General features: G+C 50.5%; 11 protein-coding genes and 1 non-coding gene across 12 annotated transcripts; 7 read left to right on the top strand and 5 right to left on the bottom strand.

Moving 5' to 3' along the window:
- Positions 1-1518: 1518 nt before the first annotated feature.
- F5J12DRAFT_712838 (ferritin-like domain-containing protein) lies at positions 1519-2787 on the top strand (the record flags this gene model as incomplete). The annotated part of the gene is made up of 7 exons (XM_051740790.1): positions 1519-1545; positions 1598-1772; positions 1825-1898; positions 1950-2219; positions 2273-2437; positions 2493-2632; positions 2685-2787. The coding sequence occupies 7 exons, from the start codon at positions 1519-1521 to the stop codon at positions 2785-2787; spliced, it is 954 nt and encodes a 317-aa protein (XP_051604932.1).
- Positions 2788-2928: 141 nt separating this feature from the next.
- Positions 2929-4475, bottom strand: F5J12DRAFT_797521 (uncharacterized protein). The gene is made up of 2 exons (XM_051744169.1): positions 4287-4475; positions 2929-4223 (listed from the first exon to the last, which is right to left on the bottom strand). Exons 1-2 carry the CDS (start codon positions 4449-4451, stop codon positions 3090-3092), a joined length of 1299 nt encoding a protein of 432 aa, XP_051604931.1. The 5' UTR covers positions 4452-4475; the 3' UTR covers positions 2929-3089.
- A 20-nt stretch (positions 4476-4495) lies between these two features.
- On the top strand, positions 4496-7207 carry F5J12DRAFT_797517 (U3 small nucleolar RNA-associated protein 6-domain-containing protein). Its single transcript, XM_051744168.1, has 9 exons — positions 4496-4558; positions 4625-4688; positions 4741-4788; positions 4850-4994; positions 5050-5221; positions 5276-5703; positions 5754-6127; positions 6176-6517; positions 6573-7207. Exons 2-9 carry the CDS (start codon positions 4659-4661, stop codon positions 7068-7070), a joined length of 2037 nt encoding a protein of 678 aa, XP_051604930.1. The 5' UTR covers positions 4496-4558; positions 4625-4658; the 3' UTR covers positions 7071-7207.
- On the top strand, positions 7193-8792 carry F5J12DRAFT_761461 (nucleophile aminohydrolase; the record flags this gene model as incomplete). The annotated part of the gene is made up of 10 exons (XM_051742124.1): positions 7193-7296; positions 7349-7455; positions 7507-7605; positions 7662-7743; positions 7797-8036; positions 8093-8132; positions 8181-8256; positions 8308-8436; positions 8498-8575; positions 8632-8792. Exons 1-10 carry the CDS (start codon positions 7205-7207, stop codon positions 8790-8792), a joined length of 1104 nt encoding a protein of 367 aa, XP_051604929.1. The 5' UTR covers positions 7193-7204.
- Positions 8793-8941: 149 nt separating this feature from the next.
- F5J12DRAFT_712115 (transcription factor Tfb4) lies at positions 8942-10306 on the bottom strand (the record flags this gene model as incomplete). Its single annotated transcript, XM_051740743.1, has 8 exons — positions 8942-9089; positions 9140-9176; positions 9223-9358; positions 9416-9541; positions 9600-9754; positions 9802-9843; positions 9894-10039; positions 10101-10306. 8 exons carry the CDS (start codon positions 10304-10306, stop codon positions 8942-8944), a joined length of 996 nt encoding a protein of 331 aa, XP_051604928.1.
- Positions 10307-11627: 1321 nt separating this feature from the next.
- On the top strand, positions 11628-16973 carry F5J12DRAFT_945877 (SNF2 family N-terminal domain-containing protein; the record flags this gene model as incomplete). Its single annotated transcript, XM_051749741.1, has 17 exons — positions 11628-11861; positions 11920-11934; positions 11991-12138; positions 12190-12482; positions 12539-13126; positions 13179-13484; positions 13542-13650; positions 13712-13750; positions 13802-14001; positions 14048-14500; positions 14547-14703; positions 14760-14889; positions 14940-15423; positions 15474-16246; positions 16296-16353; positions 16406-16563; positions 16619-16973. The coding sequence occupies 17 exons, from the start codon at positions 11628-11630 to the stop codon at positions 16818-16820; spliced, it is 4347 nt and encodes a 1448-aa protein (XP_051604927.1). The 3' UTR covers positions 16821-16973.
- Positions 16966-18124, bottom strand: F5J12DRAFT_797474 (uncharacterized protein). Its single transcript, XM_051744167.1, has 2 exons — positions 17481-18124; positions 16966-17421 (listed from the first exon to the last, which is right to left on the bottom strand). Exons 1-2 carry the CDS (start codon positions 18076-18078, stop codon positions 17192-17194), a joined length of 828 nt encoding a protein of 275 aa, XP_051604926.1. The 5' UTR covers positions 18079-18124; the 3' UTR covers positions 16966-17191.
- A 197-nt stretch (positions 18125-18321) lies between these two features.
- F5J12DRAFT_797464 (Pre-mRNA splicing Prp18-interacting factor-domain-containing protein) lies at positions 18322-20416 on the bottom strand. The gene is made up of 6 exons (XM_051744166.1): positions 20360-20416; positions 20185-20307; positions 19433-20136; positions 19032-19380; positions 18570-18974; positions 18322-18516 (listed from the first exon to the last, which is right to left on the bottom strand). The coding sequence occupies exons 1-6, from the start codon at positions 20373-20375 to the stop codon at positions 18443-18445; spliced, it is 1671 nt and encodes a 556-aa protein (XP_051604925.1). The 5' UTR covers positions 20376-20416; the 3' UTR covers positions 18322-18442.
- An 84-nt stretch (positions 20417-20500) lies between these two features.
- F5J12DRAFT_t15 lies at positions 20501-20587 on the bottom strand. The gene has a single exon. It is a non-coding gene; the product is annotated as a tRNA-Tyr (tRNA).
- Positions 20588-21009: 422 nt separating this feature from the next.
- On the top strand, positions 21010-22587 carry F5J12DRAFT_797456 (ribonuclease H2, subunit B). Its single transcript, XM_051744165.1, has 8 exons — positions 21010-21077; positions 21128-21217; positions 21274-21417; positions 21467-21540; positions 21590-21779; positions 21832-22005; positions 22057-22138; positions 22193-22587. Exons 1-8 carry the CDS (start codon positions 21047-21049, stop codon positions 22425-22427), a joined length of 1020 nt encoding a protein of 339 aa, XP_051604924.1. The 5' UTR covers positions 21010-21046; the 3' UTR covers positions 22428-22587.
- A 669-nt stretch (positions 22588-23256) lies between these two features.
- On the top strand, positions 23257-25573 carry F5J12DRAFT_190822 (uncharacterized protein). Its single transcript, XM_051738330.1, has 7 exons — positions 23257-23354; positions 23414-23494; positions 23549-23631; positions 23683-24014; positions 24064-24673; positions 24725-25275; positions 25329-25573. Exons 1-7 carry the CDS (start codon positions 23322-23324, stop codon positions 25364-25366), a joined length of 1728 nt encoding a protein of 575 aa, XP_051604923.1. The 5' UTR covers positions 23257-23321; the 3' UTR covers positions 25367-25573.
- Positions 25574-27739, top strand: F5J12DRAFT_190823 (2-methylcitrate dehydratase). The gene is made up of 7 exons (XM_051738331.1): positions 25574-26003; positions 26057-26167; positions 26223-26439; positions 26497-26725; positions 26781-27025; positions 27089-27427; positions 27489-27739. Exons 1-7 carry the CDS (start codon positions 25781-25783, stop codon positions 27568-27570), a joined length of 1446 nt encoding a protein of 481 aa, XP_051604922.1. The 5' UTR covers positions 25574-25780; the 3' UTR covers positions 27571-27739.
- Positions 27740-27914: the final 175 nt, after the last annotated feature.

Raw genomic sequence — 27914 nt, 5'->3', positions numbered from 1 at the left:
CCGCAAGATGGGTTCCACGGCGATTAGAGTTTCCCACATTAAATCCGTAGTTGGTGCATCAAAGGTGCAACAGATCCTGGCCAACCGGCACACAATGTCGAGCGATCATCGATCATCGATCATCGGTGTTTGGAAATACGAGTCACAAAATCTCATTCACGGAAGGACACCGAGGCATGATAGATCATAGAAAACGAACGACATCTGCTGCTCGATTGTCAAATCCAAGGGTATCGGGTTGCTTCCTACTGCACTATGGCAAGCTGCATCGTATTCACCAAGTCCAACAGGATACATGGATATAGCTCTACATAAACATATAAGCCATCACAAAGTTGAACCCAAGAAGGGCCAATGGAAAACCAAGGAATATCAAGCCATGAGCCTAGGAGTAACGCGGCGAAGTCTTCACCCCATGCTGCGGCAGTTGTTCGTTGTTCAGGAGTCGTATTATCAAGAGCAGTTCTACACTAACCACATTCAAAGCTGAGTAACAAGGGTGTCAGAGTATAGGCCCCTCGAAGCGGACTGAGGGTACTGATCACAGTGACATCCAGGGGGCGCCCTACCGGTGCTATTTCCCAGATAGTAGCCCGCGACGGCAAACCCGCCGGAGAAAGCGTAGACCGGAAGAGTTGTCTTACCAACTTCCGCAGTATCATACCATCAAAACGTCCCAGCCTGGACCAACTAGGTCGGTTTATTGTACTGCCCCGACTTACCAATCCCCAGAATTTTGCTGCAGACGCACGATTATCAACCAGAACGTCATGTATGATACACGAGCGAGGGAACATTTCCTTGTGTACGGCATATCGGCATGCGGTGTCTTGGCGGTTGGTAGTCTCGAACACGTTATGATTTGAGACTAGGCGGTTGGAGCCTTTTGATGAATCTTAAGTCATAGCTCAAGGGGGCCCTTAGATCTGATTTGTAGATGAGGTTTTGGTAATCCAATATGATATCTCCTCCGAACCCGACCTCATTCTCTAATTAGTCGTTCTTTGTCGTCGTCGTGCAGCCTCTCACGCAAGCAATTGTGCATTGTGATCAACATAAGAGAATATGGCTTCGAAATCGCACTTTGAATAACTGCTCCTGGTGGGTAATCGGTCCGCATCGTGTACTGAGGGACGTGGGACTCAGACGTTGAGGCTAGAAGTAATCTCAAGGTGATGTAACTTGGGCATCATCGTCATACTCTCGCGTAAATGATGATGGGGCGCTTCTGGCATCCCAGTACATCAGAGCCATATGAAATGAAATCTCGTGTCCTTCGATCATGGGGTTTTGTGCGGCAAGTCTTCACCGTATCTGTGAGGCATAAAAGGCCGGGTGCAAGAACCCTCCTCTCATTTGGGAGCCCCTCGCCCTGTCGAGATGCTCAGAACACTAGTCGCTGGTTTTATCGCACTCCACCACTTCTCTGATGCTGCTCCGCCTAGTCCACCCCCGCCGCCTGTGCCTTCAGGTGGTGTGGATGTCTCCCCGGATTCCCCTCCGCCTGTCTATCACACTATGAGTGACTTCGACTTCCAGTCATTCGTGAGTGGCTACACAATGTTCTCTCGGTCATTCACTTCTAACGCCCTCGTAGAATTTAGCTCTGAATCAGGAGTATATCGAACTAGACCTTTTCCACTATGGTTTAGCCAAGTTTTCTCAACAGGAATTCTTAGACGCTGGTCTTGGTCCCGAGTATCAGTTCCTCATCGAGTACATGGCCGATCAAGAAGTTGGCCATGCTGAGATGGTTAGCAACATCATCTACCGTTCGTGTCGTTATTATCTGCTGTGGTCCGCACTCCCTGATTTCTCCTATAGCCTACGGGGCAAAACCGTGCCAATATCAGTATCCCTTCGATACAGTCCGAGGCTTCTTGGACTTCTGCCAAAAGGTACGTGCTTTTCTTGATCGTCGATTGCTAGAAGTGCTCATTGTTACATAGTTGACTCGCTGGGGTGAATCCGGTGTTTACGGCTTTTTGCCGCACCTCGACAACCGTGCCCCTGCAGAGCTGTTGATCAACTCCATTACTACTGAGGCTAGGCAGCAGATGGCCTTCCGGCAGTTGGAGGGTCTGTTTCCCATGGCCGTGTGGTTCGTAGCCGGCATCCCCCAAGCCTGGGCATGGACGATGCTGTCGCCCTACCTCGTCCACTGTCCAGCGGAGAACCCATATATTAAGTGGCAAATCTTCCCCTATCTGAATGTCACTGTAGGGATTCGCTATACTTTGCTGTGTTATTTTTTCGACTCAAATCACCCCAGAATAACCCAATTGCTATCAGGAATGACAGCAAGGCCGCAGTGTCGACCAATGTCTCTGCAATTTCCTATCCTGGGTATGAGGTCAATTTCCAGTGGGACAACCCTGGCATGAACGTTAGCTACGACTTGAAGTACCAGACGACCTCGACTGCTGGACCTCCCAAAGTTCGTAATTCCCTTTGAATGTAGGGATGCGCAGACGCTTAATGCATCTACACAGTATGCTCTCTGGGTTTCGCAGTTGAATGCGACGTATACGCCGCTGTATAACATCGACACCGATAACAATTATGCCAGTGCAAAACAACCAGGTGGCATGGTATTTGGTAACAACACGGCACCTATCTTCAACGACACAATGTGAGTTTCTATAGGCTTAATATCGTTTGCTGTTCACTCGTGTTGTCGATAGGTTCGTCGCGCTGACTGATGACAACCCATACGTCACCCCTTACAACTTGTCGCTGGTTAATCCTCACATTGTCGCGGGCCCCGCCATCTACCAAGCTGGCTGATGTTGTGAAGGACAGGAATCTCATAGCTAGAAATTTGGACTTGTATTTTGTATTTTTTTTTTTGTATGTGAGCTGTATTCGAGGTCTGTAAGAATGGACAATTTGGAGCGAAGTTTGTTCGTATAAGCAAAGTTATACGTGACACTAAGTTACAAACATTTAGCTGCACACGTTCTACTGCAAACTAGTGCGGTGAAAGAGATGGAGGATAACGAGGTATATAGAAAACTTTGATAGGTACTGTGACCCAACACTGATAGTTCTGGGTATTGAGAGAATATGACGGTGCAAGAGTTATCATACTATCGTTTCTGCTGCTCCCGAACACCTACCACCCTGTCCCAAGATTCCTTCAATGAGCTGCGATGAGTGAGTACGAACATGTGAGTATTGAGATACGGAGGCGGGAGAAGTGGATGGACAGCTTCCAGATAGGCAGACAAACTGGCTGGTGGGAAGTATGCGGTGTACTGTGGTGTAGACGGCCGTGTAGTGGGGAGGTGTGCCAATGATGCAAGAGCCTGGACGGAGGTGGAAGACGTCGAGGACATAGAAGATAGAGTGCGGCTGCGGTCGTGCCCTTTTCCGGGGTGATAGCCCTGGTTAGGGAGGGTTGCCACCGAACGCACAGAAGAGACCGACGTCCTCCGGTTGTTAGCCGGCTCTGCGTACGTGGTCTTAACACTGGATGGGGAGGCAGAAAGCGTTGGTGAAGTAGATGTCTGGACAGAAGATGCCTCAGACGTAACCGTTAACGGAGCGAGAGGTTCTAGTCTTGGAGCAACTGGTCCAAGTGGCTGCCCGCGAATCAAGGGGTGTGGATGGAGAGTGGTGTCTGACCTCCCAGTAACGGTGTGCATCGAGGGAGGGCGCGTCGAAGACAAACGTGCGTACCGGGTACGGTTGACTGGTGACGATGTCTCTGAACGTGTCTGTGGGTACCGCGGTTCGGTAACAGAAAGCTGCGGGTGAGCGTTCCGCTCAGCCTGATACGCAACCTGAAAAAGAGAACACTTCAGAATTGCACAGCATGGCCGAACTATAGTGGACGACACCTGCGGCTCGGAGCCCCGGATAGTTGCTACGCGGGACAAAGACGGCGGTATATACTGAGCACGGGGAGTATCTGGCCGATTTGTTAAATCATCAATGGTTAGTCGGTTGAAGTCTGTAATTGTGCGGTGCTCGACTGGTGTCTGTGACCTGCCAGTGCCTGAACCAGGACTATTAGGCGTTGCGGCTCCGCTCTCACTCGAGACCCATTCGTCGTCGTCATCCTCTGCACTGGTGCCGGCGAAGGTGAAGTTCTTGCCCTTGGTATTTTGATGCCGTTGAATCGGGGGAGGATGCAGTGGTTGTGTATGAAGGGGTTCTTTGGAAGCTACTCGAGTACTACTACCCGTTCTCGCATGCTGCTGGGTGCTCCTCGTGTGTGGCTAAACGAGGTCAGCAAACGTCATTAGGAGTTGTGATGATGGTATGGAGGGGCCGACGGATACCTCATATACATGCCCGTTTTTCTTGTGCTTCTCCTGCTGTCTGTGGGGGACTGGGTCTTTCTGGGTCAAGAGAAGGTTGAGGGCCGTCTTAGAGGACCCGCTTGAGGAGCGCGAATGTGTGCGAGGGATGCCAGTTGGCCCAGTACGGTAGGCCTTTGGCGGCATCACTGTAACAGAGAGAGTTGGTTCTCCGCCTCCTCTCGGATCAGGTTTAGAATCAGATATTTACCACAAACCATTATCAACCTTTTTTTTCCAACCCGCAAAAACCGGTGTGTCCTAGATACTCTTCACTTTCGCATAGGCCATAATAACTCTGTCTGATCGCTGCTGCTAAGCCATTCATTCTTGTCCTAGAACCGGTTATTCAAAATGGAGAGAGTGCAGTTCCAGCAAGAGCAGGTACGCCCAACGATTCCTCATTTTCCAGGCGTTCATCCAATACAATGATCAGATGCTCGCAGAGCTCAAGGACCTCGTTCAAAGAGGCCTTTTCACTGAAGTTCGCTTGCGTCGCTTTCCTTGGTGCAATTTCCGACTGATATCATAATGTCTCTCATAAGGCCGAGGTGAAACAGATTATGAGAAAGCGAACGCAGTTTGAAAATGCACTGGTGCGCCGAGTTGCCAGAAAAGCCGACTTTTTGCGATACGCTGCATACGAGATGAATTTGGAACAGCTTCGCAGAAAGAGATTGGACCGGCTGGGTGGGTCTTACTCGATGCCTTTCCCATGTTGACCCTCCTTTACATATCCCCTCAGACCTACCTAAATCGAAAACCACCATTTCTGACTACGCGCTCGTGCGACGACAGTTTCACATATTTGAACGTGCTCTCAGGAAATTTAAGGCCGATGTTGGTTTGTGGATTCAGTATATACAGGTTGCCAAGCGCGCAGGTGCTCGTGGTCTAGTTGGGCGGGTCTCGGCGCGGTAATGTGTGTAGTTTGGACGTGATTTCATGACTGACACGGTGAACCGGCGTAGCGCGCTTCAGTTACACCCAAACGTACCTTCCCTCTATGTTATCGCTGCATCCCATGAGTTGTCGCACGCATCACCATCCGCCGCGCGTGCCCTCTTGCAGCGTGGCCTTCGGCTTAATGCACACAGTATCGACCTATGGAGAGAGTACGTTCGGATGGAATTGCACTTCATTGAGGGCATGCGAAGGCGGTGGAATATATTAGGCATTAGTATTAATGCGGAGAAGAAGCCGGCTAACATAGATGCAAGAATGGGTGTGGACGCTGGCGTGGACGATGCAGCAGACCCTATCATCGTCACCGACGACAGGGTGAAAATGCCAGACGAAATTGTTGCTGCGGAAATGGGAGGAGACGAGGGTGAGGCTGCGCGTAGGGCGATCATGGAGGGAGCCATCGTGAAGTCCGCTATGTCCAGTGCAGCCAAAGGTAAGTATTGTTACATTTTCTCTCAGCTGAGTATCTCACACTCACTGAAGCCTCACCCCGAATCGAACTCTTTTCGCAACTCGAGGAGCTTATCCGCAATTATCCTTGCGAACCGCATCTCCGTGAGATGCTGTTGGATGAACTTTATCACCTCCTTCATCAGTCAATACCTGATGATTCCGAGGCAATCAAGATGCTTGCCACTAGACGCCTCCGTGAATTGACCTTAGACCAGGCAGGCATAGGGAGTGAGTCTAACCAACTAGAGAGTGAACGGCTGGTCGACGCCCTCCGATATGCCAATGAACGCCTTGTGGATGCCGTTAGTAACCCACCAAACGACAAGATAAGAGCCGCAATTTCAACCCTTTACGCGGACTTCGTCCAGGAGTGGTGTCGACGGCCTACTTTGGATGCGGCGCTGGTAAAACACCCCTATTCCTGCGTTGAACCCCGGCTTATAGGTTTCCAGAAACAATATCTAATAGCTTCATTGCATACGTTGGCGCGAACTCCAGATGCGTTGCCGGTCCTACAAGCCACACATTTGCGTCTTCTCCTGCGTGATGGCGCGCCTTCCAAACAGATTCTGAAACTAGCGAGAAGATACTCTCGTGCCACAAACTCACCCGATGTTTGGCTGGCCCGGCTGGACGCTGAGAAGGCGGCTAACAATGGTGATATCACGACGATATGGTCATCGGCTCGCTCTGCTGTGCAAGGTTTCCCAGATAAGCGCGAAGTGGAAAAAGTTTGGCTGTGGGGGCTGGACGTCCGTGCGACTCAAGGTGAGAACCGGCTTTCATCGTTTGAGGTAAATCTGCCCCCGTACAAGTGATCCTTTTTGTAATCACTCTGCCCCGCTACAGAACTTGCTTGAGCAAAGCATGCGGGACTCGTCCACACGCAGTATTCACGAGAGCCTGCTCCTCCGATACGTTTCCGATGTGGTGTATTCTGAAGGCACGGGTGGTGCCGAACGTTGCAAGCTAATACGAAGATTACCTGCCGCCTATCTACCGACTAAAGCTGTGTGGGAGCGTCTATTTTCTTTTCAATCTACGCGAGGGGATGATGCCCAAAAAACAATGCTCAGTACCATATACCAATACTGGCAAGCCTTCGATGGTATCTCGGCGGCCATGGCGTGGGCAGGCTGGCTGGTTGATCGCGGAGATGGAAAGGAGGCTATGGAGATTATTAGTAAAGCAGCTGCGCATCTGCCCAACGAGCAGAGAGCTCAACTGCAGCAGATGTGGAATTCTCGGCTGAACGGAGGGAATGGAGAAGAGGATAAAAGGGAGGAAATGTTCAGCGCTGTGGAGGAGAATGGCGAAGGGATGCCAATTACGCTGATGGTCGAGTAAGGCTTATCACTGATGCAAAGCTCTATGTGAGATGCACAAATTGGATAGTGCGGCATTAATATGTGGGCACCACCAGGGTACCATTAGAGTATCGATACGTTACGTGATTGCAGCAATAGTATCTAGTTGCTTGAATGTCATCTTCCACGATATATGTCGCAGTGCACGCTGGTGCAGGGCACCATGACAAGATTTCAGAGAAGTCAGTGAGGCAGGCGATGAAGAGGTACCAAAACAACCCGTCGTCTTGTGCAGCTATGGTGATTGGCTTGAATTAGAGCGTGCACAGAGGCTCTTCGAGTAGCATCACTACCAGGCACAGACCTCCTGTCTGTCGTCGAACGGGCTATAGTCGAGTTGGAGGACGATGAAAACCTCAACGCTGGTACAGTGATTTTGAATCGTCCTCTTTGCGTTCGAACTGATCATTGGTGAGGAACTGGCTCTAACCTTACTCTTGACGGCACGGTCGAGTGCGACGCTGCTATCATGGACGGCAGGACTGGCGATTTTGGCAGCGTCGGTGCAGTCCCAGGTATGCAATTTATCACATGGTAGAATTATGTTTCTTTCGACTCCCCCTCCCTACAGGGGTCAAAAATCCGATCAAGTTAGCGAAGGCTATACTGTATCATTCTCGCAAATTAGACAAATTGGGGCGTATCCCTCCGGTGTAAGATCATACTAGCTCCGACTTTCCTATTTCATGGGATTCATATCATTCAGGACACTTGTGTCGAGTGGTGCGCGCTCATTTGCAGTGCAGAGTGGAGTGGAAACAGTAGACCCTGAGAGCATGATATCCAAACGAGCAAAAGTGGACTGGCAAAAGTGGATAGAAAGGTATAACGAAGTACGGGAGGAAATAATTCCAAAAGCAATAGCGTCACCGGTCGGTGCGATTCAAGATACGGTCGGCGCAGTTGCATGGGACAATTGTGGCAATGTAGCAGCAGGCGTATCCAGGTCAACTCAGTTTCTTCAAATACCTGCAATGGTATGTTGACTAACAGGCCGCTCAGCGGTGGACTTCTTCTCAAGCACTCGGGACGTGTCGGAGAGGTGAGTGAGGAATCGGGACAACCTGCAGCACACGCTGAAGAGCAGCAGGCAGCGATATTCGGTGCGGGTTGCTGGGCACAACAATCAGCCGATGGAAAAACGAGTGCAGCTTGCAGTATATCAGGTAAATGAAGATCAGAGGTTCTTTCCCATGTCTTCTCGGCTTACAACCTAGGTACTGGCGAGCATATCATCAAAGCAGGTTTGGCACGTGTAATTGGAGATACCTTCCATTTCGCCAAGAACCAGGAAGGAACAGACGTGCATGACTTGCTTGTCAACGTGTTGACGGAACGGTTTTATCGTGAGTGCCTTCTTCGAATAGTGTCTCTTCCGGAATTGCCAATGGACAAGACACATTGTAGGTCCAGCGGTTGGACATGGAATTCTTCGGCCGAATGCAGGGGTGCTTTTGCTAACAACAGAGAGCGGGAATTCTAAACGTGCGTGTAGCTGAACTCCGAACAACCACCATGCATTATGGACTGCTGCTATCCAGCACGGTTATGGTGTGCATTTACAGCAGAAGGTATGGCTATCGCCTACGCCAGTTCTGAAAGGCCGACACCAAAGGTACGAAGTAACGACCACGATACTTTCGCTCATGAACATTCCATAGGCAACGATCCTTCGACGGCCACACATTATCAACAGACCTGACTTGCCGGAAAAGCAGCCGGTCTATATTGCTGCTCTCTCCATGTAATCGGAAGGTCACCTCTACATGAGGTTAGTATATGTCAGTGCTGCACCGTTGGTATTCGGAGTGCGTTATTAAGGATACGCCGTAAGCGCATCCATGTGCGAAGTTACCGCAGTCCTGGAGTGCCGTGGTTTGTGGCCTCCGTTGCCCTCGGAACTGCATTGTTGAGGTTGGCAAGTGGTCGAGGGGTTGCAGGTGCAGGGGATGGACAGGCACTCTTGAGCCTTTGCAGAGCCTTGATGGGGAACTTCGTGCTGCGCCTCATCAGAAACTCCTGAGGCTGAGATCCAGTTCCAATGCTCACCGACAAGTCGAACAAACAGGTACGGGCTGGCAAAATACTGCAAAGTCTCAGAACCATGATAGGATCTGCGTTTACGAACTCACTTGACAAACACACCGAGCAGACGAAGCCGATGTCTACGATATTTTTGTGACAGAAACATGCTGCCCGGAAGTCGATCTTGTCTTGTCTGGGAACGGCAAGAACTTTCCGCACTGACGGAGGTGGTAGAAATGACATCTAAGATAAGGTAGTTCGTCACGGCAAGTCGATGCGCGAAGGAAGAGTAGGTCGCACAATAAGGTACTGGAGCAAAGCGTCTCGTCGCTCGAGATATATGTAAGAGCCGTTGGTCAAATGAGCAGCCTGTTGCAAGAAGACGGTGTCGGGGCCGTAAATTTTGCAGACATCGATGGTTACTTTCTAAGAGGAAACAGCAATGAAGGGAGAGCTGAAGGATGCTGTGGTAAACACGACTCACTAGCTTTTGCGCGGAGAAAATGGCATTCATGATTGGGATGTATGATGATGACAAGTCAGGAGAAACCGAGAGAATCAGGATGCGAGGATCCGGTACATTGGTCAAACCTTCAGCGACGCTGGTTGAAATGGAAGGTAGTGTGATGCGATTGATGTCTGGGTGAGATCAGGTTTACTGGCTCGCATGGGTGTTGTAGACATACAACAGAGGGCTTTCGTCAGTGCACCGACCAAAGCACAGGGTGCTGCGAAATGTTAACCCTGCCGATGTTTGTAAGACAGCCAGCAAACGTACGCTCGTCCCCAGGGTCGATGGTGTCCAGTTCGCGAAAGATTCGTTGCGTCACCGTTGTGTCTACCATCTTGAAAGGCGGGTATGAGTTCGCGTCCAGAGGTGGGGGTTCATCGACTAACGTCTCCGTGGAAGCGTAGAGCATGACGCTGGTGGGTCATCATCTTCAACATACGGGATGGGTTGAGCGACATGCCTAAAGGGACATACCTCTTGCCTGGAAATGCCCCGAAGACGGCCAGCGTGTTCTCATTCTTGGTGGCGATGTGGGCATTGAGAAAGGCCAAGATTTGCGAGAGGAACGACTCGATGGACAAGGGGTAGGGATTGGAGGCTTGGGCACTCAGATACCATTGAGTTGGGGACAAGTCTACGACTACCGCGAGATGAGAGGGTTTGTCGGCTTCGGCGTCCATATGCAAGCTTGTGGCTCCAGAATCCAGACAGCAGTTTACTTCAGCTTCAGTCACTGCCTGCAAGTCACACAAGTACAAACCCGATTTGGAGTCGACATCTGACTTAGCACATCTAACTCGTGACCTTGTGCTCGAGAGCGTAGATACGGCGCTGGAGATTAGGGCCACTATCATACAACAACAGGATTCCCAGGTGGCGTCGTTGAGTTTGGTGACGAATTTACTCCCACATGTTCCAACAGGGTTTGATGGCCTCGGGGCGGTGTGAATTCATGACAGCAGTCATCCCACGGAGGAGAGGCAGTGCAGGTTCTTCGAAGCGTCCTATTGATCATGACGTGCGCGGTATTTGCGTGTGGACTGCGAGCGGCGAGTAACTCTCATTTGTACTAGACAGCATGGAGGTAGGACGGATCGTTCGATCTATGTGACACCCAAGTGCGTAGGCTCACTGGACAGATTACAGCACACTTTATCAGACTATATCCTGGGAAGTGCTAGTTTAATATCCACATCAGGGAACGTTTTGCTGGCTGCCGTGGGAGAGGCAACGCAAGAGTGCCGGTGATCAGAAGCGTTCTTGGCTGTCATCGTGACCAGTGTGGTCGGAGATGGGCCACGAAAATATGCCATGAGGCGACTGAGACGTGACGCACGTGACACACTGACGACTCGGCGGCATCATGCTGGGTGAGGAATCTGGCAGGCACCATTGGGGTCGAACGACGCGGACGGTGTCTCCCAAGACTGCGACACGGTTGCCTATGACTGTAGATCGTTTGTTTGGAGAGAGAGCGACACTTATGAGCGTTGCGCGAAATACTGTATACGGTCGCTGATGGACGGCAGCTTCCTAGGTACGTATACACAGCAACTCGCACATGCGGAAGTGAACACTGGCTGGCTGTATTGGAGATGTCTGTTTCACATATCGAGCAGCCATCTGGATTCTGTGAGCACACACGGCTGTCTGACGGATGCTTCGACTCGGACGGCGAGCTCAAAGCTGTGGAAGGCGATTCCAGCGATGCTACAGAACCGCTGGGCGGTCTTGTTGTGGGGGATTTCAAGCTGAAAATAGGGTGTAATTGGGGAATAAATGTCCAGATAATGTGTAAAACGCTAGAGTTTCGTGCCCAAAAAATGTGGCACGGGACGACCGGAGTTCGTCACGAGTGGTGACGATGGGGCCCTGCCCGGCGTTGTCCGTAGCGATGGCCACGCGTGCGAACATTTTCGTCAACAGCATCCTTGACGACCTCTCTCTCTACCCTCAACCACTACCATCCCTCCCGTCGTCATCCGTCGCAGTGACGACGACATGGCGCTCAATCCCGACGCCCTCAATCTCAACTATGACAGCGACGACAGCATGCAGGTAGACTCTGACAACGATCACGGTGACCACAGGCCCATCCCCAACCATTTGGCGCATGTTCAGGACCCTGAGCCTGATGTCGATGCCGAGGGTGAGGTAGAGTATGTCGATGATACCACCTCCGCCGCTTTAGAGACGCCCGTCGCAGGTCCGTCATCTTATGCGCACAGACTTTCCGTAAGTTCGTTCTCCGTCCCTCCCTCCCTCCACTTGGCTGAGTCCTACGCATATAAAGGACGTAGAAGATTCGGTATGTCACGCATACATTCACCTACCGTATACCCTCATCATCCCTTTCACGTCCAGGGCTATGAAGACAACCCTGCAGATGATGAAGATGACGACGAGGACGAAGACGACGGTTCGTACGCAGACGACGAGTATGGAAAGAAGAAGGCGGCGAAGTCAAAGAAGAAGAAAGCTATTCCATCGTCTTCAGCTCCCAGGCCCAAAGGTCAGTGGATTTTCGTTATATTCTATGTCGTCCCTTCTTAACTTGTCACAGCACTCCGCCATGCATCTTCGGACTCGGATTCTGATTATGGTGCGCGATCGAAGAAGAAGAAGCCTCGTGTCTCGGGGGAGGAAATTCGTGTTTCCAGCAGAGGCAGCAAGATTCCAAACTATTATGAGGGAAATCAAGATTATGGAGTACTTTCAGAGGAAGAATCAGTCCAGAACTACTACCTGGATTCAAATGCACAGTTCAAGGAGGAGGATGAAATAGAGGCCGTCCTTGGGCACTGCAGAGACGAGAATCGTGAAGATGACATAGAGGATTTGTGGTATGATAATATCGTACGTATCTTGGAATGTCCTTAACTCAGAAAACAACCGAGCTGACATCATCTCAGCGATTCCATATCAAGTGGAAGAATTTTTCCCACCTCCACAACACCGACGAGACATACGAATTCTTGAAGCGTTTCAAGGGCTTGAAGCGTGTGGACAATTACATCAAAGCCTACAAAGCATACCAGGCCAGGCTGGGCGCACCTGGTCTCTCTACGGAGGACAGAGAGGCTCTTCTTCTGGACAAGGAGCGGGAAAAGGAAGAGCTGGAGACCTACAAGACCGTGGAGAGGATTGTGGCTCATCGAGAGAGTCAGGACGTACCCAACAACACAGAGTACCTCTGCAAATGGACTGCACTAAACTATGAACACTGCACGTGGGAGGACCAGAACGAAATACGCCAAATAGCCAAGACACAAATTGAAGCATACCGCGCTCGTGAAGCAGAAGCAAAGTTCCCCTACAAGAGTGTTCAGTATGCACGTCATCAACGACCGCCATTCCAAAAAATAGTCAAGGATCCGGACTACATTTCTGCTACAGGTGGCCAGCTGAAGGATTTCCAGCTCACTGGTCTAAATTGGCTTGCATATCTGTGGAGTAAGGGCGAGAACGGCATCTTGGCTGATGAGATGGGCCTCGGAAAGGTATTACTCCCTGTCTCAATCCAAGCGCTCGGCGTATATCTGAATTTCACAGACTGTACAAACAGTATCGCTCCTCTCTTACTTATTCCACGAGATGCATCAATACGGGCCTTTTCTTTGCATAGTGCCCCTTTCAACGATCACAGCGTGGCAGTCTCAGTTCGCTACTTGGGCTCCAGACTTGAATGTTATCACCTACATAGGCACTGCTGCCGCGCGAGAAGTCATTCGCACACACGAGTTTGGTCCATCTAACAAGCGCTTAAAGATGAACGTGCTTCTCACCACTTACGAACTCACACTTCGAGATGCAAAGGATCTGGCAGATATTAAGTGGCAAGTGCTCGCCGTTGATGAGGTACGCCTCCGCGCATGTCATCGTTCGCACGAACTTTTGGTTACTGGGCAATGTTAGGCACACCGCTTGAAGAATTCCGAGAGTCAACTGTATGAAGCACTCAAGTCATTCTCGGCATCCTCCAAGCTCCTCATCACGGGAACCCCACTGCAAAACAACGTAAAAGGTGCACTGTTTCCTTCACCTGTATCCAACGAAGCAAATAGTTCATACTTACCTTTTCCCAGAACTGCTTTCGTTGATGCATTTCTTGATGCCGGAGAAATGTGTGTCATTTTTGTTTTAATTACATTCCGCATAACTGAGTTTTCTCGTAGTTGCCTTGACCAACGAGTTCGATTTAAATGACGCTGACCACGAGAGTAAAATCAAAGAGCTGCACCAGCAACTGGAGTCTCTCATGTTACGGCGATTGAAGCGTGATGTACTTACCTCATTGCCGACGAAGAGTGAGCGCATTCTTCGTGTTGAAATGAGTGCATTACAGACGCACTTTTATAAGAATATTCTCACCAAGGTGACTATCTCCGTTATACTGATTACTTGTACTAACCTTGAGACAGAATTTCCAAGCATTGGTCAAGAGCGCAAATGGGAATAATAACATCAGTCTCCTTAACATTGCCATGGAACTCAAGAAGGCTGCTAATCATCCTTACCTTTTTGATGGGGCAGAATCACGCACTGACTCCGAGGAAGAGACGCTCAAGGGCCTCGTCATGAGCAGCGGGAAGATGGTTTTACTCGATAAATTACTTGCCAGGCTGCGGCAAGACAACCACCGTGTCCTCATTTTTAGCCAGATGGTTCGCATGCTTGACATTTTGAGCGACTATATGAGTCTTCGTGGATACCAGCATCAACGCTTGGATGGAATGGTCGCCTCTGATGCGCGGAAGAAGGCGATCGCCCATTTCAATGCGCCGGGTTCTCTGGATTTCGCATTCCTACTGTCGACGCGGGCGGGCGGTCTTGGTATTAATCTCGAAACTGCCGACACGGTCATCATCTTTGATGTGAGGATCTTATTTTTTACGTTGGGCATATCTGACAACTCTGCAGAGTGACTGGAATCCGCAGAATGATCTGCAGGCCATGGCTCGCGCCCACCGGATTGGTCAAAAGTCACATGTGAGCGTGTATCGTTTCGTGAGTAAGGACACGATGGAAGAGGACATCTTGGAGCGGGCAAAGAAGAAGATGGTCCTGGAGTATGCCAGTGAGTGTTTGTATTGGTACTTGCTTCGAGGCCTCAGCCCGCCCTGTCGTTGTCAGTCATCAACCAAGTGGACACCTCTCAAGCTCATCTTAGCTCAAAGGGCGACAGGCCAAAGGATTCCGTAAAGTCGGATCATTTGAGCAAGGACGAACTGACTGCCGTCCTCAAGTACGGTGCCCAAAAGATGTTAGTTTACCTTTGTATCTCATCTGTAGTCAGGGCTAATCGGGATATAGGTTTGACAAGGATGACTCACAGCAGAACAAGAAGCTGGACGAGATGGACCTTGATGATATTCTGAACAGGGCAGAGGATCATGAAACCATGGCCGCTGGTGGTGATGGTGGAACCTCACTCGGTGGCGAAGGGTTCCTTGCACAATTCGCTTCTGTCAGTGATGTCAAGAATGACATGAATTGGGAGGATATCATCCCTCTCGAGGAGCGACAGAAGTTCGACAAGGAAGAAGATCAACGGAAAGCGGAGGAGTTGGTTGCACAGGAGTTGCGCGACCGCAAGCGGTCGCATGCACCAGTCTCCTATGAAGGGATGGATGTTGATCATCCCGCGCCCTCTGCAGCTCCGAAGAAGCCCAAAGCTCCCGGAGCACAGCGGAAGTCTGCAAGCCAGAAAGCTATGGAGCTTAAGGAGCGTGATGTTCGCGTACTCATCCGCAGCTTACAACGTTGGGGTGACATTCGTCAGCGATATGACGTTATCGTGAGTTAGCAGCCTTGCAGGCTCCGTGCGGCACTTCACGCTTTTCTTAGGTCCGCGAATCGAAGCTTACGGATAAACACAAGGCCATGATTATCGACGTTGCTGATGAAATTATTGAACTCTGTTCCCATGCGGTGGAGGAGAACAACCAACAGAAACGATCACGCATGGCAGCTGGAGAAACATTGACTAATGCCCAGAAGAGCAAGGCCGTGTTGGTGACTTATAAAAACGTGGGCAATATCAACGCTGAGACGGTTCTCTCGAGATACCGAGACTTACGTGTCCTGAACAACATTCTGGCCGATCTCGCTCCAGGCGAGCTCTACAATTGGGCCATCCCAATTGATAACATAAGGCCAGTCTTGAACTGGTCAGGTCGCTGGGGTTCTCAGGAGGATTCCATGCTTCTCGTTGGTGCTTACCTCTACGGCTTTGGAAATTGGGAGGCAATGGCGAAGGACGAACAGTTAGGGCTAGAAGGCAAATTCTTCCTGGAAGAAGGGAAGAAGGGCGAGGACTCCTCTTCACGGCCAATCCCCAACGCCATTCATCTTGTTCGACGGGGTGATTTCCTCCTCGGGCTTCTCCGCGAGTATGACGAGAAATTCCGCTCATACGAAAGCTCGTTACGCAATAAAGGGGTCAAAGTCTCAGCTACGCCTCCACCCCTAGCGGTGGCCTCGTCCTCTACCAGTAACAGAAAGAGACGGGCCGAGAGCGAGGCTATTGCATCTGTTGATGATAGCACGACGACGACAACAAAAAGGCGCAAACGGAGACCCACACCTACGTTTACCGACTCTGAGTCGTCAGACGAATGGTAAGTGTGGCTTACGTAGTCAGACTGTGTACTGAGAGGTTGTCACTAGTCCATCCATGGATGAAATCGCAACCAAAGAGGAATTGCGGCCTGTGAAGAAACAACTGGTAGGCAATCAATTATTGGTTGGACGATAGGCGCTCCTGACACTTCAAATAGAAGCAGCTCAAGCTGTCGGGAGAGGAGATGCCGCGGGACGATAAGGTTGCGATATTGAAGGACTCCCTAGCTGCGATCGGGCGCCGGATTGAAATGGTTCTACAAGCCAAACAGGCTGCCGGAGAAGATTCCGAAAGGTGGAAGCGACACTTGTGGGCGTGAGTTGCAGCATAATGTTTCCTTACTAACGCGTCCTGAAACACTTTGTCTCAGTTTCGTCACTCTCTTCTGGCCTAAGAAAGTGAAAGCATCTAAGTTGGAGGAAATCCATGCCAAGATGGTCATGAAAGAAGCTGCACCCCGGCCACCATCTGATGCTGCAAGTGCAAGCAAGAAACCTCGTCCGACCACTAGCGGTAAGACACTGTCGCCTTCTAACGTGGCCATGAAGACCAATGGCAAGACCCATCGGTAGCACAACTTTCACGTGGATATGTGTAGCAACCTTGCTTTCCCTCCTATTCAATCGTCGTAAAGATATGGAACTCTGCGCTCTTTATGTTGTATTACGTCGATGCCGCATTAATTTGAAGCCGTCCTAATTCACATTTCGTTCTCTTCCCTGTACCCGTAGTTCGTTAATTTCAACATCAACACGGATCACACCCTTTGTTTGCTTTCTTCGTCGGATAATATCATTGTACTCAGGCCAGAGCAGCTGTCCTAGCTTCGTGAGATACTTTAGTACTTAAACAGGGAAATGTACAGGCGCATTCTGTTATGCCACTTAAGATTCCTAGACAGTCCAAATTAAAGACTGGTACAGGACTTACCTGTCGGGCGACATTATCTTGGTTGTACACGCATAGCAGATTTCAGGTTTCCGGAAGAACTTTGGCTAGGATGCCGAGGTCGCCTCACATTAACTGTACCCGTAGAGTCGCGCTCAACGATAACTTCCTGGGCAGACTGCCTCAGATGATTGGTGTGTCGCTCAAACCGACGTCCCTCAACATTCTGAATAACTGACGGAGGAATTTCATTCTGTTGTTGGCGAGCCACCTTGATTGCATTGACTATATACCGTGCGTTCCGGACGTGAGCGCAGAAAGTCCGAGACAAGAAATGACCCTACCTTCTAGCAGTCTTGCATCTGCCTCCCTGGTGAAACTCTTCGTCAAGGCAGTGTACCTCTTTACCTGCCAACTCATCTGCGCCGCTCGAGCGGTGTTTCCCTGTGATAATGCCCACTTCTTCTCTTCCTTAAAGCGCCGGCGCTCGCTGTCCGCCAGGGACGCTCGTGCACGCAACGTAGCAACTTCGCGTTCCAAAGGATCCATGACACGATCAGGATCAACTGTATCAGATGTGGAGGAGGTGATGGATGTAATGGATGATGCCGTGCGCCACTTTCGTTCGGGTTCTCGTCTGCGCGGGCGTAAAGGTTTGCTTGGAGGAGCAGAGGGATATTCGGTGGACGGATGGAATTTAACCAAACGTTTGCGTCTGATGACGGTACGAGATTCCTCGTACTCGCTGTCCCCATCGTCCCCGAAGTTAAAGAGGTACCCATCTTCTATCAGCTGGGACAGTACGTCCGTGACCAGCACGCCTAATGCAACGCCGAGTAACGTCGTCGCACACTTGCCAAGGTCCTGGATCACCATGACTTCAAAAGCCAGACGGCCCGCGATCGCGAACGCGACTACCAACGCAAAGTCGGGGAATTCCATTAGGGCATAGTACAAGCCCACGCCTTGGACGACACCCAGCAGGATGACATCTCCAAGAGATTGAGGAGCTGGGACCGTCGGAGATAGTCCCAGAAAATTTATCTAAGGCAATGCGGGTGCCCAGGCCAATGAGCAGGGCAGCCGCTGTCGAAAACATGAAGTTGGGTTAGAGACAACTTGTGTTCATCGCCCAACAATGGATTCACGCGGTCGAGAATTCAGGGTGAGAACAAGCACAAACTGGTGACCAAACACTAATGCCGCTGGAAATGGCACCTTTGAGGAGCTAATGGTACAGTACATACGTGAATGGAGCAACAAATAGTGGTAAAAATGCAAAGAAATGGCCAAGACAATCTGAAGCCTAATATGTATGCTCGTTGTCTACATAGTTTGCCATTGGGTCGTCTGCTTTGAGGCGGGTCATCCGATAAGCCTCTGCAAACCAAGTGGGTTAAGTGGGCTTGCAAGAATTCTACCATGGAACTTACCAAGCTCTTCCTCCGTCACGTCATGGGTGCCGATCTCTCCCCTCTTCCTTTTGTTGTAGCGATCCTCATCGCCTCCCCACGCCTTCCTCTTTTTCTCCTCAGCCAAGGCATGGGCTAGTCGCTCTTTGTCTATAGCAATGTCACCCTCCCCAACTCGTTTCTTCGAGTAGTTCTGTTCTGTTGGTGCTTTGAGCGTCTCCGTCTGTTCATCGGGGGCTGAAGAGCTACCCAGCCCTGATGATGATGCGAGTAAAGCTTGCGCAGTCGACGCTTGAGTGGCCTGCTTTCCAGCCTCGCCTGCACAGTACGAAATATGAGTGCTTGAATGACAGCATGCGTAGCCCCAGCTCCCGCTTGCAAGGTCGTACCACGATCCCCAAACCGCTGTGTGATTGTTGATGTAGACTGCACGCAGAATGTTTTAGACATCGAAAAAGGGGAAGTTGCACGTTGCTTTCTTACCATCTTCGGGGTACTTGGAGCGCGCTTTGGCTCGCTCTCTCCCCTTGATAACTTGACCAGTCCGAGAATACTCGACGTAATTTTCGAATTGGCCGTCCAACACCTCTCTTGGTGCGCGTTCCAAATATTGCTCTCCACCATATTTTGCAAGTACGCTGACTTTATTGATATCCCTCATCTTTTCCTTCTTCTCTTCATACTCTTCATGCAGCAGTTGACCCTGTGTCGGAGCGGCATTGAGATGGATATCATTCCCTCTCTGAGCAGCTTGCCATGCGAAGAGCTGGAGTTGCTGGACTTGGGGAGCTTCACCAGAATACCGGAAGAAGTTTTCACCGGCAAATTTAGCCTACGTGTAACAGAGTTTAGGTCACAAACTGGGTAAAGTATCATTCACATACCTCTTCTGGTGGGAGATTTTTTAAAGGAGCATCACGCATGGAACGCGTTTTGGGGTCGTAGTAGGCACTCTCTGGATCGAGGTTGATTAGGTACTTGGCGGTATCTTCTCGGATGCGCAGATTGCGAACAGTAATCCGAGTTTTTGTGTCCAGTTTCTGACCCACGGCATCAGCAGCATCAGCGTACTTGTCCTCGTCTGCGTCTTCTTCATCACTGGAACCAAAGTCAGGGTCTGCATCCTTTTTCTCCTTCCCCGCCTTCGCAACTTTTCTTGCGGCAGCAAGATCGGTTGCCGTTTGCTTGTCGATCTCCTCTTCTCTGTTTTTTGTCCGCGCTACCTCGAGTGCTTCAAACTCGTCGTAGATCCTCTTATGTTCTGCCGGGTCATACCCGTTCCATCTATCTCTTTTCGCATCGTATCCAGTGTGTACTTCTTGAATAATCTCGTCCGCCTGAATGTCTTTGTTCGTGTACTTGGCACCTTTCTTCCGTGGACGCTCAAGACAATCCTGTTTCTTGTGTGTCATTGCGCCGCAATTCTCGCAAGCTCCCTTTCGGTACTTCTTAGCAGCAGGTCCTGCCCGTGCACCACGGTCATACCAGCTGTCGATCTCGTTGGGTGGCTTGGTAGCGGCTGGCCGACGTTGATGACTAAGTGAGGGTGCCCCGGTGTCCAGATACCATGGCGCTTGCGAGATATACTCTGAAACAGAATGAGTGCGAGTTATGACAAAGGAGAACACCTACTCACGGGGAATGTGAGGATTGATGGGTTTGCCTTCCTCGTCGAGGGCTGCGGGGGCCGTACCAGCCTTTCGTGCAGCCTCCAAATCCTTCTGACGGCGAAATTCCTCCCGCGAGAGTTTCCCTATAGCTAGTGCAAGTTCAGCAATAGGCAAAGCAGTACGCGCGCCGCTTGCACTCACCAGATGCAGACGCCATGACAGTCGGGAACTGAGCACTGAACTATGATGCCGAGAGACAGTAAATTATTATTCAGACATGCCATTTATAGCAATAACCACGGGAAGAAAATATTAAAACAAAATAAAATGTAGGACCAGGAGTCCGACCTGCCTGGCTCGAACAGGCGACCTCAAGATGACAAGGTTATCCATTACAGTCTCGCGCTCTTCCAACTGAGCTAAGGTCGGTTACCAATTCGTGGCAACGTGTACAACTTGAGTCCAATCCTCCAGCACTGATGATACCACTCGTGCTTGATTTACGAATCACCATACTTTGGTTGACTTGCACTGCTGAATGTGCTAGTTGCCTTCAATGGCACTGAGAGGGGATCCAAGACTCCTGCTTTTTGTGATTTAGATATAATCGAGGATGAAAGAGTAGGAAACCGCTGGAAGAAAAGGGATCAGAAGGAAGGGTTGAGCACGGGGAGGCAGAAAGGACTAACTTGTCATAATCTCGAGAGGGCTATCGAATCAAGAGTGCGTAGAAAGTTAGCTGTTAGAGTAACAGGCTTACCAGATACAGATATGCGGGAAGGGCCCATATCAAATTATGTAAGCATAGGAAAATGACAAACAACGCGCAAACAACGCGTCTCAGTCGATCACTCACTGCCAGCGTTTAACGTTTAAGCATCAAGTAGTATGGACACGTACTTTGCTGTTCTCCCAACAGGTATTTCAGTTTGCCTGTGTAAGAACCACTACAATATGCTTCTTATATAGACGTCATAGACTCCGTTATACTGCAAATCAATCACTCCAGCCAGTCGTCGCGCCCTGCACGTTTCCTTCGCCTTCCCCATCCACGGACAGGTGTGTGCTGCTACATGTTTATTGGAGCTGGCTTTTCCTTCAACTGAGTTACTCAGGTCTTCCATCGTTATTCCTGCCTCACCAACCACAAAGAGGTGAAAGTGATGGTGGCGAGGAGCAGTCACCAATGATTCTTGAAGTCCAGACGGTTGCGCCTCCAGGCGCCCGCTCTTGGTTTATAGGAGAAGAGGTTGTCTCTGGTGAGCTGATCTCGAATACGGTAGCCAACTAAACTGGAATCTGTTCCAGATGGGAGGCTCCTAGTCATGACACCAATCGATCCACTATTCCTTCTAATACCGATACTTGGAGCAACCATTGTGGTAAATCGTAACAGTTCGTCTGGAGAACTCCACTCACTCCTAACTGGAGGAGGGAGGTGGACAGGTCAATTTCCGTCCGGCAGACGACATATTCGAAGAAGCTGCCACGAAATTTGCAGAGGCAACCCATCCGTCTGGGTCACAGGATCCATCTTTCATTGTCACACCCGACGATATTGTGACATTCGGTGCACTTGATTGCACAATGCTCGCGATGAGACGTATATGCGAGACTAAAGGTGATCGCACGCGCCGCATCAACCATTGCGCGGGCTAATTGTAGCACTCCAGAAATCACAACCGACATCACGGTTTTCAGGTATTCACAGGAAAGGCTCGTGGAACAACTGACGAAAAAAGTCGCGGCACTAGCCACACCTCGGATTACGGAGATGTCGCGCTGTTTAATCCGTGGCCTTGCAAAAAATGAGCTTATGGAAGATAAGCACGAGGATTTGCTGGCATGTGAGCGCCCAGCCCTGTGGCTATCGTCATCAGCTGATGGTTGTCTCGCAGTGGGAAGGACGCAGCTGGCTTGCGACTTAGTGTCACAATATCTTCCCGCGGACATCCGGACGGCATTAATAGCTTCTTTTGAGTATGTCCTTCAGTACGGATCTCGTCGGCAGAGCTCAGCTAGACGATTCAATAGCTTCACACCACTCGAAAGCCACGTCAGAGCCCTACAGAGGCACCATTTGAATCCGTCTCCTTCCGGTGGTGTCGCTGGCAAGAAGGACAGGAAAAGGACCTCGACGGTCTCCGAGGGAACCAGCGTAAAGCGAAAGAAGGAACCGAAAGCATCTCAAGGTGTAGAAAAGTTGAAGAAGGCGAGTGTTGATGGAATGGCTAAACTTTCGACCTTCTTTGGAAAGAAGACCGTGTAACTAGAGGTAGGACAGAGAGACAGAGAGAGATTCCTCTCTACTCCATCCATAGTCGTGACCCGCTCTGACGCATCAGCCCAACACTGCTCCCTCCATTTATAATGCACTCAGAGATGACGCACATTGCATCGGAAGCTAAAACTGGGCACTAAGTTACACAAGAGATGCCTCGCTGACAGTCGCTCAAGATCGAGTGTGGTACTCATGACGTTCTCATGTAACAGAGTAGGCAAGGATCAGGCGGGTAAGCCACCGTTTGAGGCAAGCGTTCGGATGAGCCAAAAGCGTCTGGAAGGAAAATATAATTCACCAGTTCGGACGGAAACCTTACAGCATGGCGAGGTTCGTACCCCTGACCCAGCCACGTACGAGGGACACCCACAGGGGCGAGCGGATAGCAACACCCTACCACACAGACACCTCAACTCCAACAAACTCGCTGGAAGTCGGAACCACCCCCCAACCGCGCGGAAGCGGTGAAACCTACAGCAGCCAACACCACCCGCCGCATCCGTGGGGAAGCAACAATACCCACAGCAGCCGCCTCCCCTCGTCGGACCGCCTCCCCCGATCACAGTGCATAAGCCCAGAGACAACGCACGCCCAACCACGTAGACATCACTCAGCAGACAGAAACAGTTGTGAATACATTCGTCAGATAGCTATAATATACGGGCAAAATACTAACAATAATAATGTTGGTTGTCTTGCGATCTACTATAGTTCATTTGTCACACATCGCTATTGATGACTACCGAGAAAATCCGAAGGTGACGTTGCTAACTATTGCGTGATATTGCCTAATTTGCATGTACTCTTTGCATGATAAAGCCACGATGAGGATAGTAAGACCTCTGAGCCCGGGCAAAAGATTTTCGGATTTGACAGCCAGACATGGCTAACGCACCTCATGGGGGAGTACTGAAGGCACGTCCTCGTTTGCTCGTGCGAGTCGTGTGCGCTCATCCGCGACTGACATGTCCCAGGATCTTGTCGCTCGGGACGAGCACATATCCGAGCATCTCCAGGCGGAGGCTGCTACACTCAGGGACATCACTCTCACCGAGGTACGCTTGTCATCCCGTCTATCCACCATCAGCGACTAACACTATCATACATAGCGCCAGTTATGTGACCTGGAGCTTATCCTAACTGGTGGCTTCAGTCCCCTCGAGGGTTTTATGAACGAATGTGATTATAACAGGTACTCGTTTCGTCGGGTGTCCTATTGAACTTGGATTAAATTCACCCACAGCGTTGTTGATACCCTACGGTTATCCGATGGCACCTTGTTCCCAATGCCTATTACCCTAGACGTATCATCGGATGACATCAAACAATTAGAGCTAAGCCCTGCAACTCGTATAGTACTTCGTGACCCCAGAGACGACGAAGCCCTCGCAATCCTTACTGTCGAAGACATCTACACTTACGACCGCGTGAAGGAGGCGATTCAAGTTTTCGGTGCAGATGATCCTGCCCACCCCTCTGTTGCTTACCTCCGAAACCGTGTCAAAGAATACTACGTCGGTGGCAAGGTACAAGCTATACAGACACCCGCGCATTTCGACTATGTTGCTTTCCGGTGTAGGTGCCCCTTTCCGTTCAGTTCCAGATTTCCTCTTATCCATCCCAGATACTCCCGCTGAGCTCCGTGCGCACTTTAAAAAGCTATCATGGCGAAGGGTGGTCGCTTTCCAAACCCGCAATCCCATGCACCGTGCTCACCGCGAACTCACCGTACGCGCAGCGAGACAACAACAAGCAAATATTCTTGTTCAACCCGTCGTTGGACTCACTAAACCTGGAGATGTTGACCATTATACACGTGTGCGCGTGTACCAGGCTATCATGGCGAAATACCCGAACGGAATGGCTCATCTCGCTCTTCTTCCTCTTGCTATGCGCATGGCCGGTCCTCGTGAGGCTCTTTGGCATGCCATCATCAGAAAAAATTTCGGTGCTACCCACTTCATCGTTGGCCGTGACCATGCGGGTCCAGGTAAGAACTCACAAGGCAAGGACTTTTACGGTCCTTATGACGCCCAAGAGCTCGTGGAAAGGTTCAAGGATGAGCTACAGATCGAGATGGTACCATTCCAGCAGATGACTTACGTACCCGCCACGGACGAATACGTGCCAGTAGATGAAATCCCAGACGGCACGCAGACTTTGAACATATCTGGGACAGAGTTGCGCAGGCGGCTGAAAACTGGGGCAGCCATTCCTGATTGGTTCAGTTACGAGTAAGTGGGGGTTGTGTGACTGAGTAAATGGGACTCACTTTCCGTCCTTAGGGTTGTAGTAGCAACACTGCGCGAAAGTTATCCACCTCGGAACAAACAAGGTTTCGTGCTCTTCCTTACCGGGTTGTACAATTCCGGGAAAGATGCCATCGCAAAGGCACTCCAGGTAGCTTTGAATGAACAAGGCGGACGGAGTGTTTCTCTTCTTCTCGGAGAGTCTATAGGAGATGATTCGAACCCAAAGCTGGACCTTACGTCAGAGGAGAGGCATGAGAACCTGCAGAGGATTGCGTTCGTGGCGAGCGAGTTGGCCCGTGCAGGAGCTGCGGTTATTTCTGCGCCGACGGCTCCTGCGGAACGTTCGAGGGCACTCGTGAAGGAGAAGATTGTATCAAGCAGCGGGGCGGGTGGCAACTTCTTCCTCGTCCACGTAGCAACACCACTCGTGCACTGCGAAAGGACGGACCGCCGTGGACTCTACGCGCAGGCGCGTAGTGGGGTAATCTCTGGCTTCGTTGGCGTCGATGTGGAATACGAAACGCCCAAACAGGCGGATTTGGTTGTCGACGTTAGTGTCCAGACCATACCAGCCATTGTACACAGTGCGTGCGGTTTTCCATAATGTTCGGCCATTTTTTCACCATCCCCACCCTAGGTATCATCCTCCTACTGGAGACCAGTTCACTGATATGATGCACCTGACAGTAAATGTGTCGTTGAACTTGGTTTGCTATATAAAATATGCAGCGGCGATCTTACTACGATATCTTATAATACTATGGGCCATCGCAGAAAGTAACATGTGTATAGCACAGATGCAGTTTTCCGTAAACACGAAATACCATTCAGTAGCCATGGACGAGACTGAACAGGTTTCGGGGTGGATCCTGGAACAAGTCGCGGAACAGGTCGCGCAGACGTAATCGTTGCAGAAGTCCGTTTTCAGCCGGCGGCGGGCAAGTTCATACCCAAGCATGCTGTCTGCCATTCGACGAGGACCTCTCTCTTTAAAGGCATTTGCAAAATGCCCCCGCTGTGGCTTATCGATCATCTCTACTAAGCAGCAGCCTAGCCCGTCCTGCACCGCAGACGACTGTTGCTCGAGCAATGTCTATTCACCACGGAGAATCCGCGATTCGTCCTGAACCAGACAAGGTCCTCATGGATATTGCGGACTATGTTCACAATTACCAAGTAACTTCGGAACTTGCGCTGGACACAGCGCGGTTGTGTCTTATTGACACCATTGGATGTGGCCTCGAAGCTCTGCGTTTCCCGGAGTGCACCAGATTGCTGGGCCCGGTCGTGGAAGGAACCATCGTTCCCAATGGTATGCTTTCGATTGCAACGTTTCAGAATAGGTGGTTTCACCTAGCAGCACAGGCACCAAGGTTCCTGGGACGAACTATCAACTTGACCCTATTAGGGGTGCATTCAACATTGGCACCACCATCCGATGGCTTGACTTCAATGATTGCTTCCTCGCTGCCGAGTGTAGGCTCCCTCTATTTTCCGCTCGCACGGGGCACGTACTAAGGAAGTTCGATAGGGGGTCACCCATCCGATAACCTTGGTGCTATTCTCGCGGTTGCGGATCATCTCGCCCGCCAGGGACAGCCCCTGAAGGTCCGCGACTTATTGGAGAGCATGGTCAAGGCGCACGAAATTCAAGGCGGCCTCGCCCTCCTGAACTCCTTTAACCGCGTTGGTCTTGATCACGTCGTGCTTGTCAAAGTTGCCAGCACTGCCGTTGTCTCTAAATTACTGTCAGTCTCCATTGCGCACAGTTACTTTTCGCATGCGAAGCTGACAACTCCTTTCAGGGGTTTGACTCATGCTCAGACCGTGGACGCCGTTTCTCAAGCTTGGGTGGATGGCCAGTCACTGCGAACGTACCGTCACGCACCAAATACTGGACCTCGCAAGTCCTGGGCAGCTGGCGACGCGTGTGCACGTGCTGTCAATCTTGCACTCCTCGTAAAGAAGGGGGAGATGGGCCTTCCGTCCGTTCTTACTGCGAAGCAGTGGGGTTTCTACGACGTCTTGTTCAAAGTGAGTAACGATGATAGGATACATTTGGAATATTGCATTGAGCGGGGATCTCTAGGGAAAGGAATTCCAATTCCAAATGCCATATGGTTCATACATCATGGAGAACGTTCTCTTCAAGATTTCATATCCTGCTGAGTTCCACGCACAGACCGCTGTGGAGGCAGCCCTCATCGTTCATGACAAGCTGAGGGCCATGGGCAAGAATTCAGATGACATTAAGAGCGTTCGAATCAGGACCCAAGAGGCTGCTATCCGTATCATTGACAAACAAGGCCCTCTGGACAACTTTGCTGACAGGGAGTGAGTATTCTCGTTATTTAGACCGTTCTGGAGAAATGATCGAACTGCTGCTTGCCCCTGCAGTCACGCCATCAACTACATGGTTGCGTATCCGCTCATATTTGGCGAGTTGACTTCCAATTCGTACACCGACGAGGCCGCCGCCGATCTACGCATCGACTCCCTTCGTGCCAAGATTTATTGTGTCGAGAATGAGGTGTTCTCAATGGATTATCACGATCCAGCCAAACGCTCGATTGGCAACGCTCTGTTGGTGGAGTTGAGCGACGGCACCGTCCTGGATGAGGTCGTAGTTGAGTATCCCGTCGGGCATAGGACCCGCCGCGAAGAAGGCACTCCGCTCTTGATCGAGAAGTTCAAGCGACACGTTAGTCGTCACTTTGACGAAGCCCATCAGAAGAAGTGAGTGAGCTCTGGTGATCCATCGGTGAAGACGGCTGACTTTTTTTTTTTGGGAAACTAGGATCTTGGAGACCGTATCAGACAAGGAGCACTTCCCTAACCTCCCAGTCGATCGCTTCACAGATCTCTTTGTAAAACCGTGACTTCTAGCTAGAGGTTAAAATTCCTGTTTGAAACATATACATGTGGCACTGCTCTTTTGAGGTAACATAGTTATGACAACCTTCATATTGGCTATCTCGGCCTACCTAGTATCTGGTACAGTAGCGAGTCGGGCAACAATAAAATCATTTTTCTGGCGGCTCTGCAGCAACTCACTGAATCGGATTTCTTACGTATTTACTACAACAAGCGGGAAGGGATACACGACGGTACCTCATGAATAAAACACAAACCAGTACTACAGGACAAAGCATGTCATGATGATAACAATACAGCCATTCCGACATCCTGACTCATTTCCATGATACTTGTTCTTTTCAAAGTG

The sequence above is a fragment of the Pisolithus orientalis genome (assembly GCF_024613125.1).
Source record: "Pisolithus orientalis strain OTSU chromosome Unknown F5J12scaffold_2, whole genome shotgun sequence".
NCBI lineage: Eukaryota > Fungi > Basidiomycota > Agaricomycetes > Boletales > Pisolithaceae > Pisolithus > Pisolithus orientalis.
The sequence above is the reverse complement of the archived record's forward strand: the minus strand, read 5'-3'. Positions and strand labels throughout refer to the sequence as shown.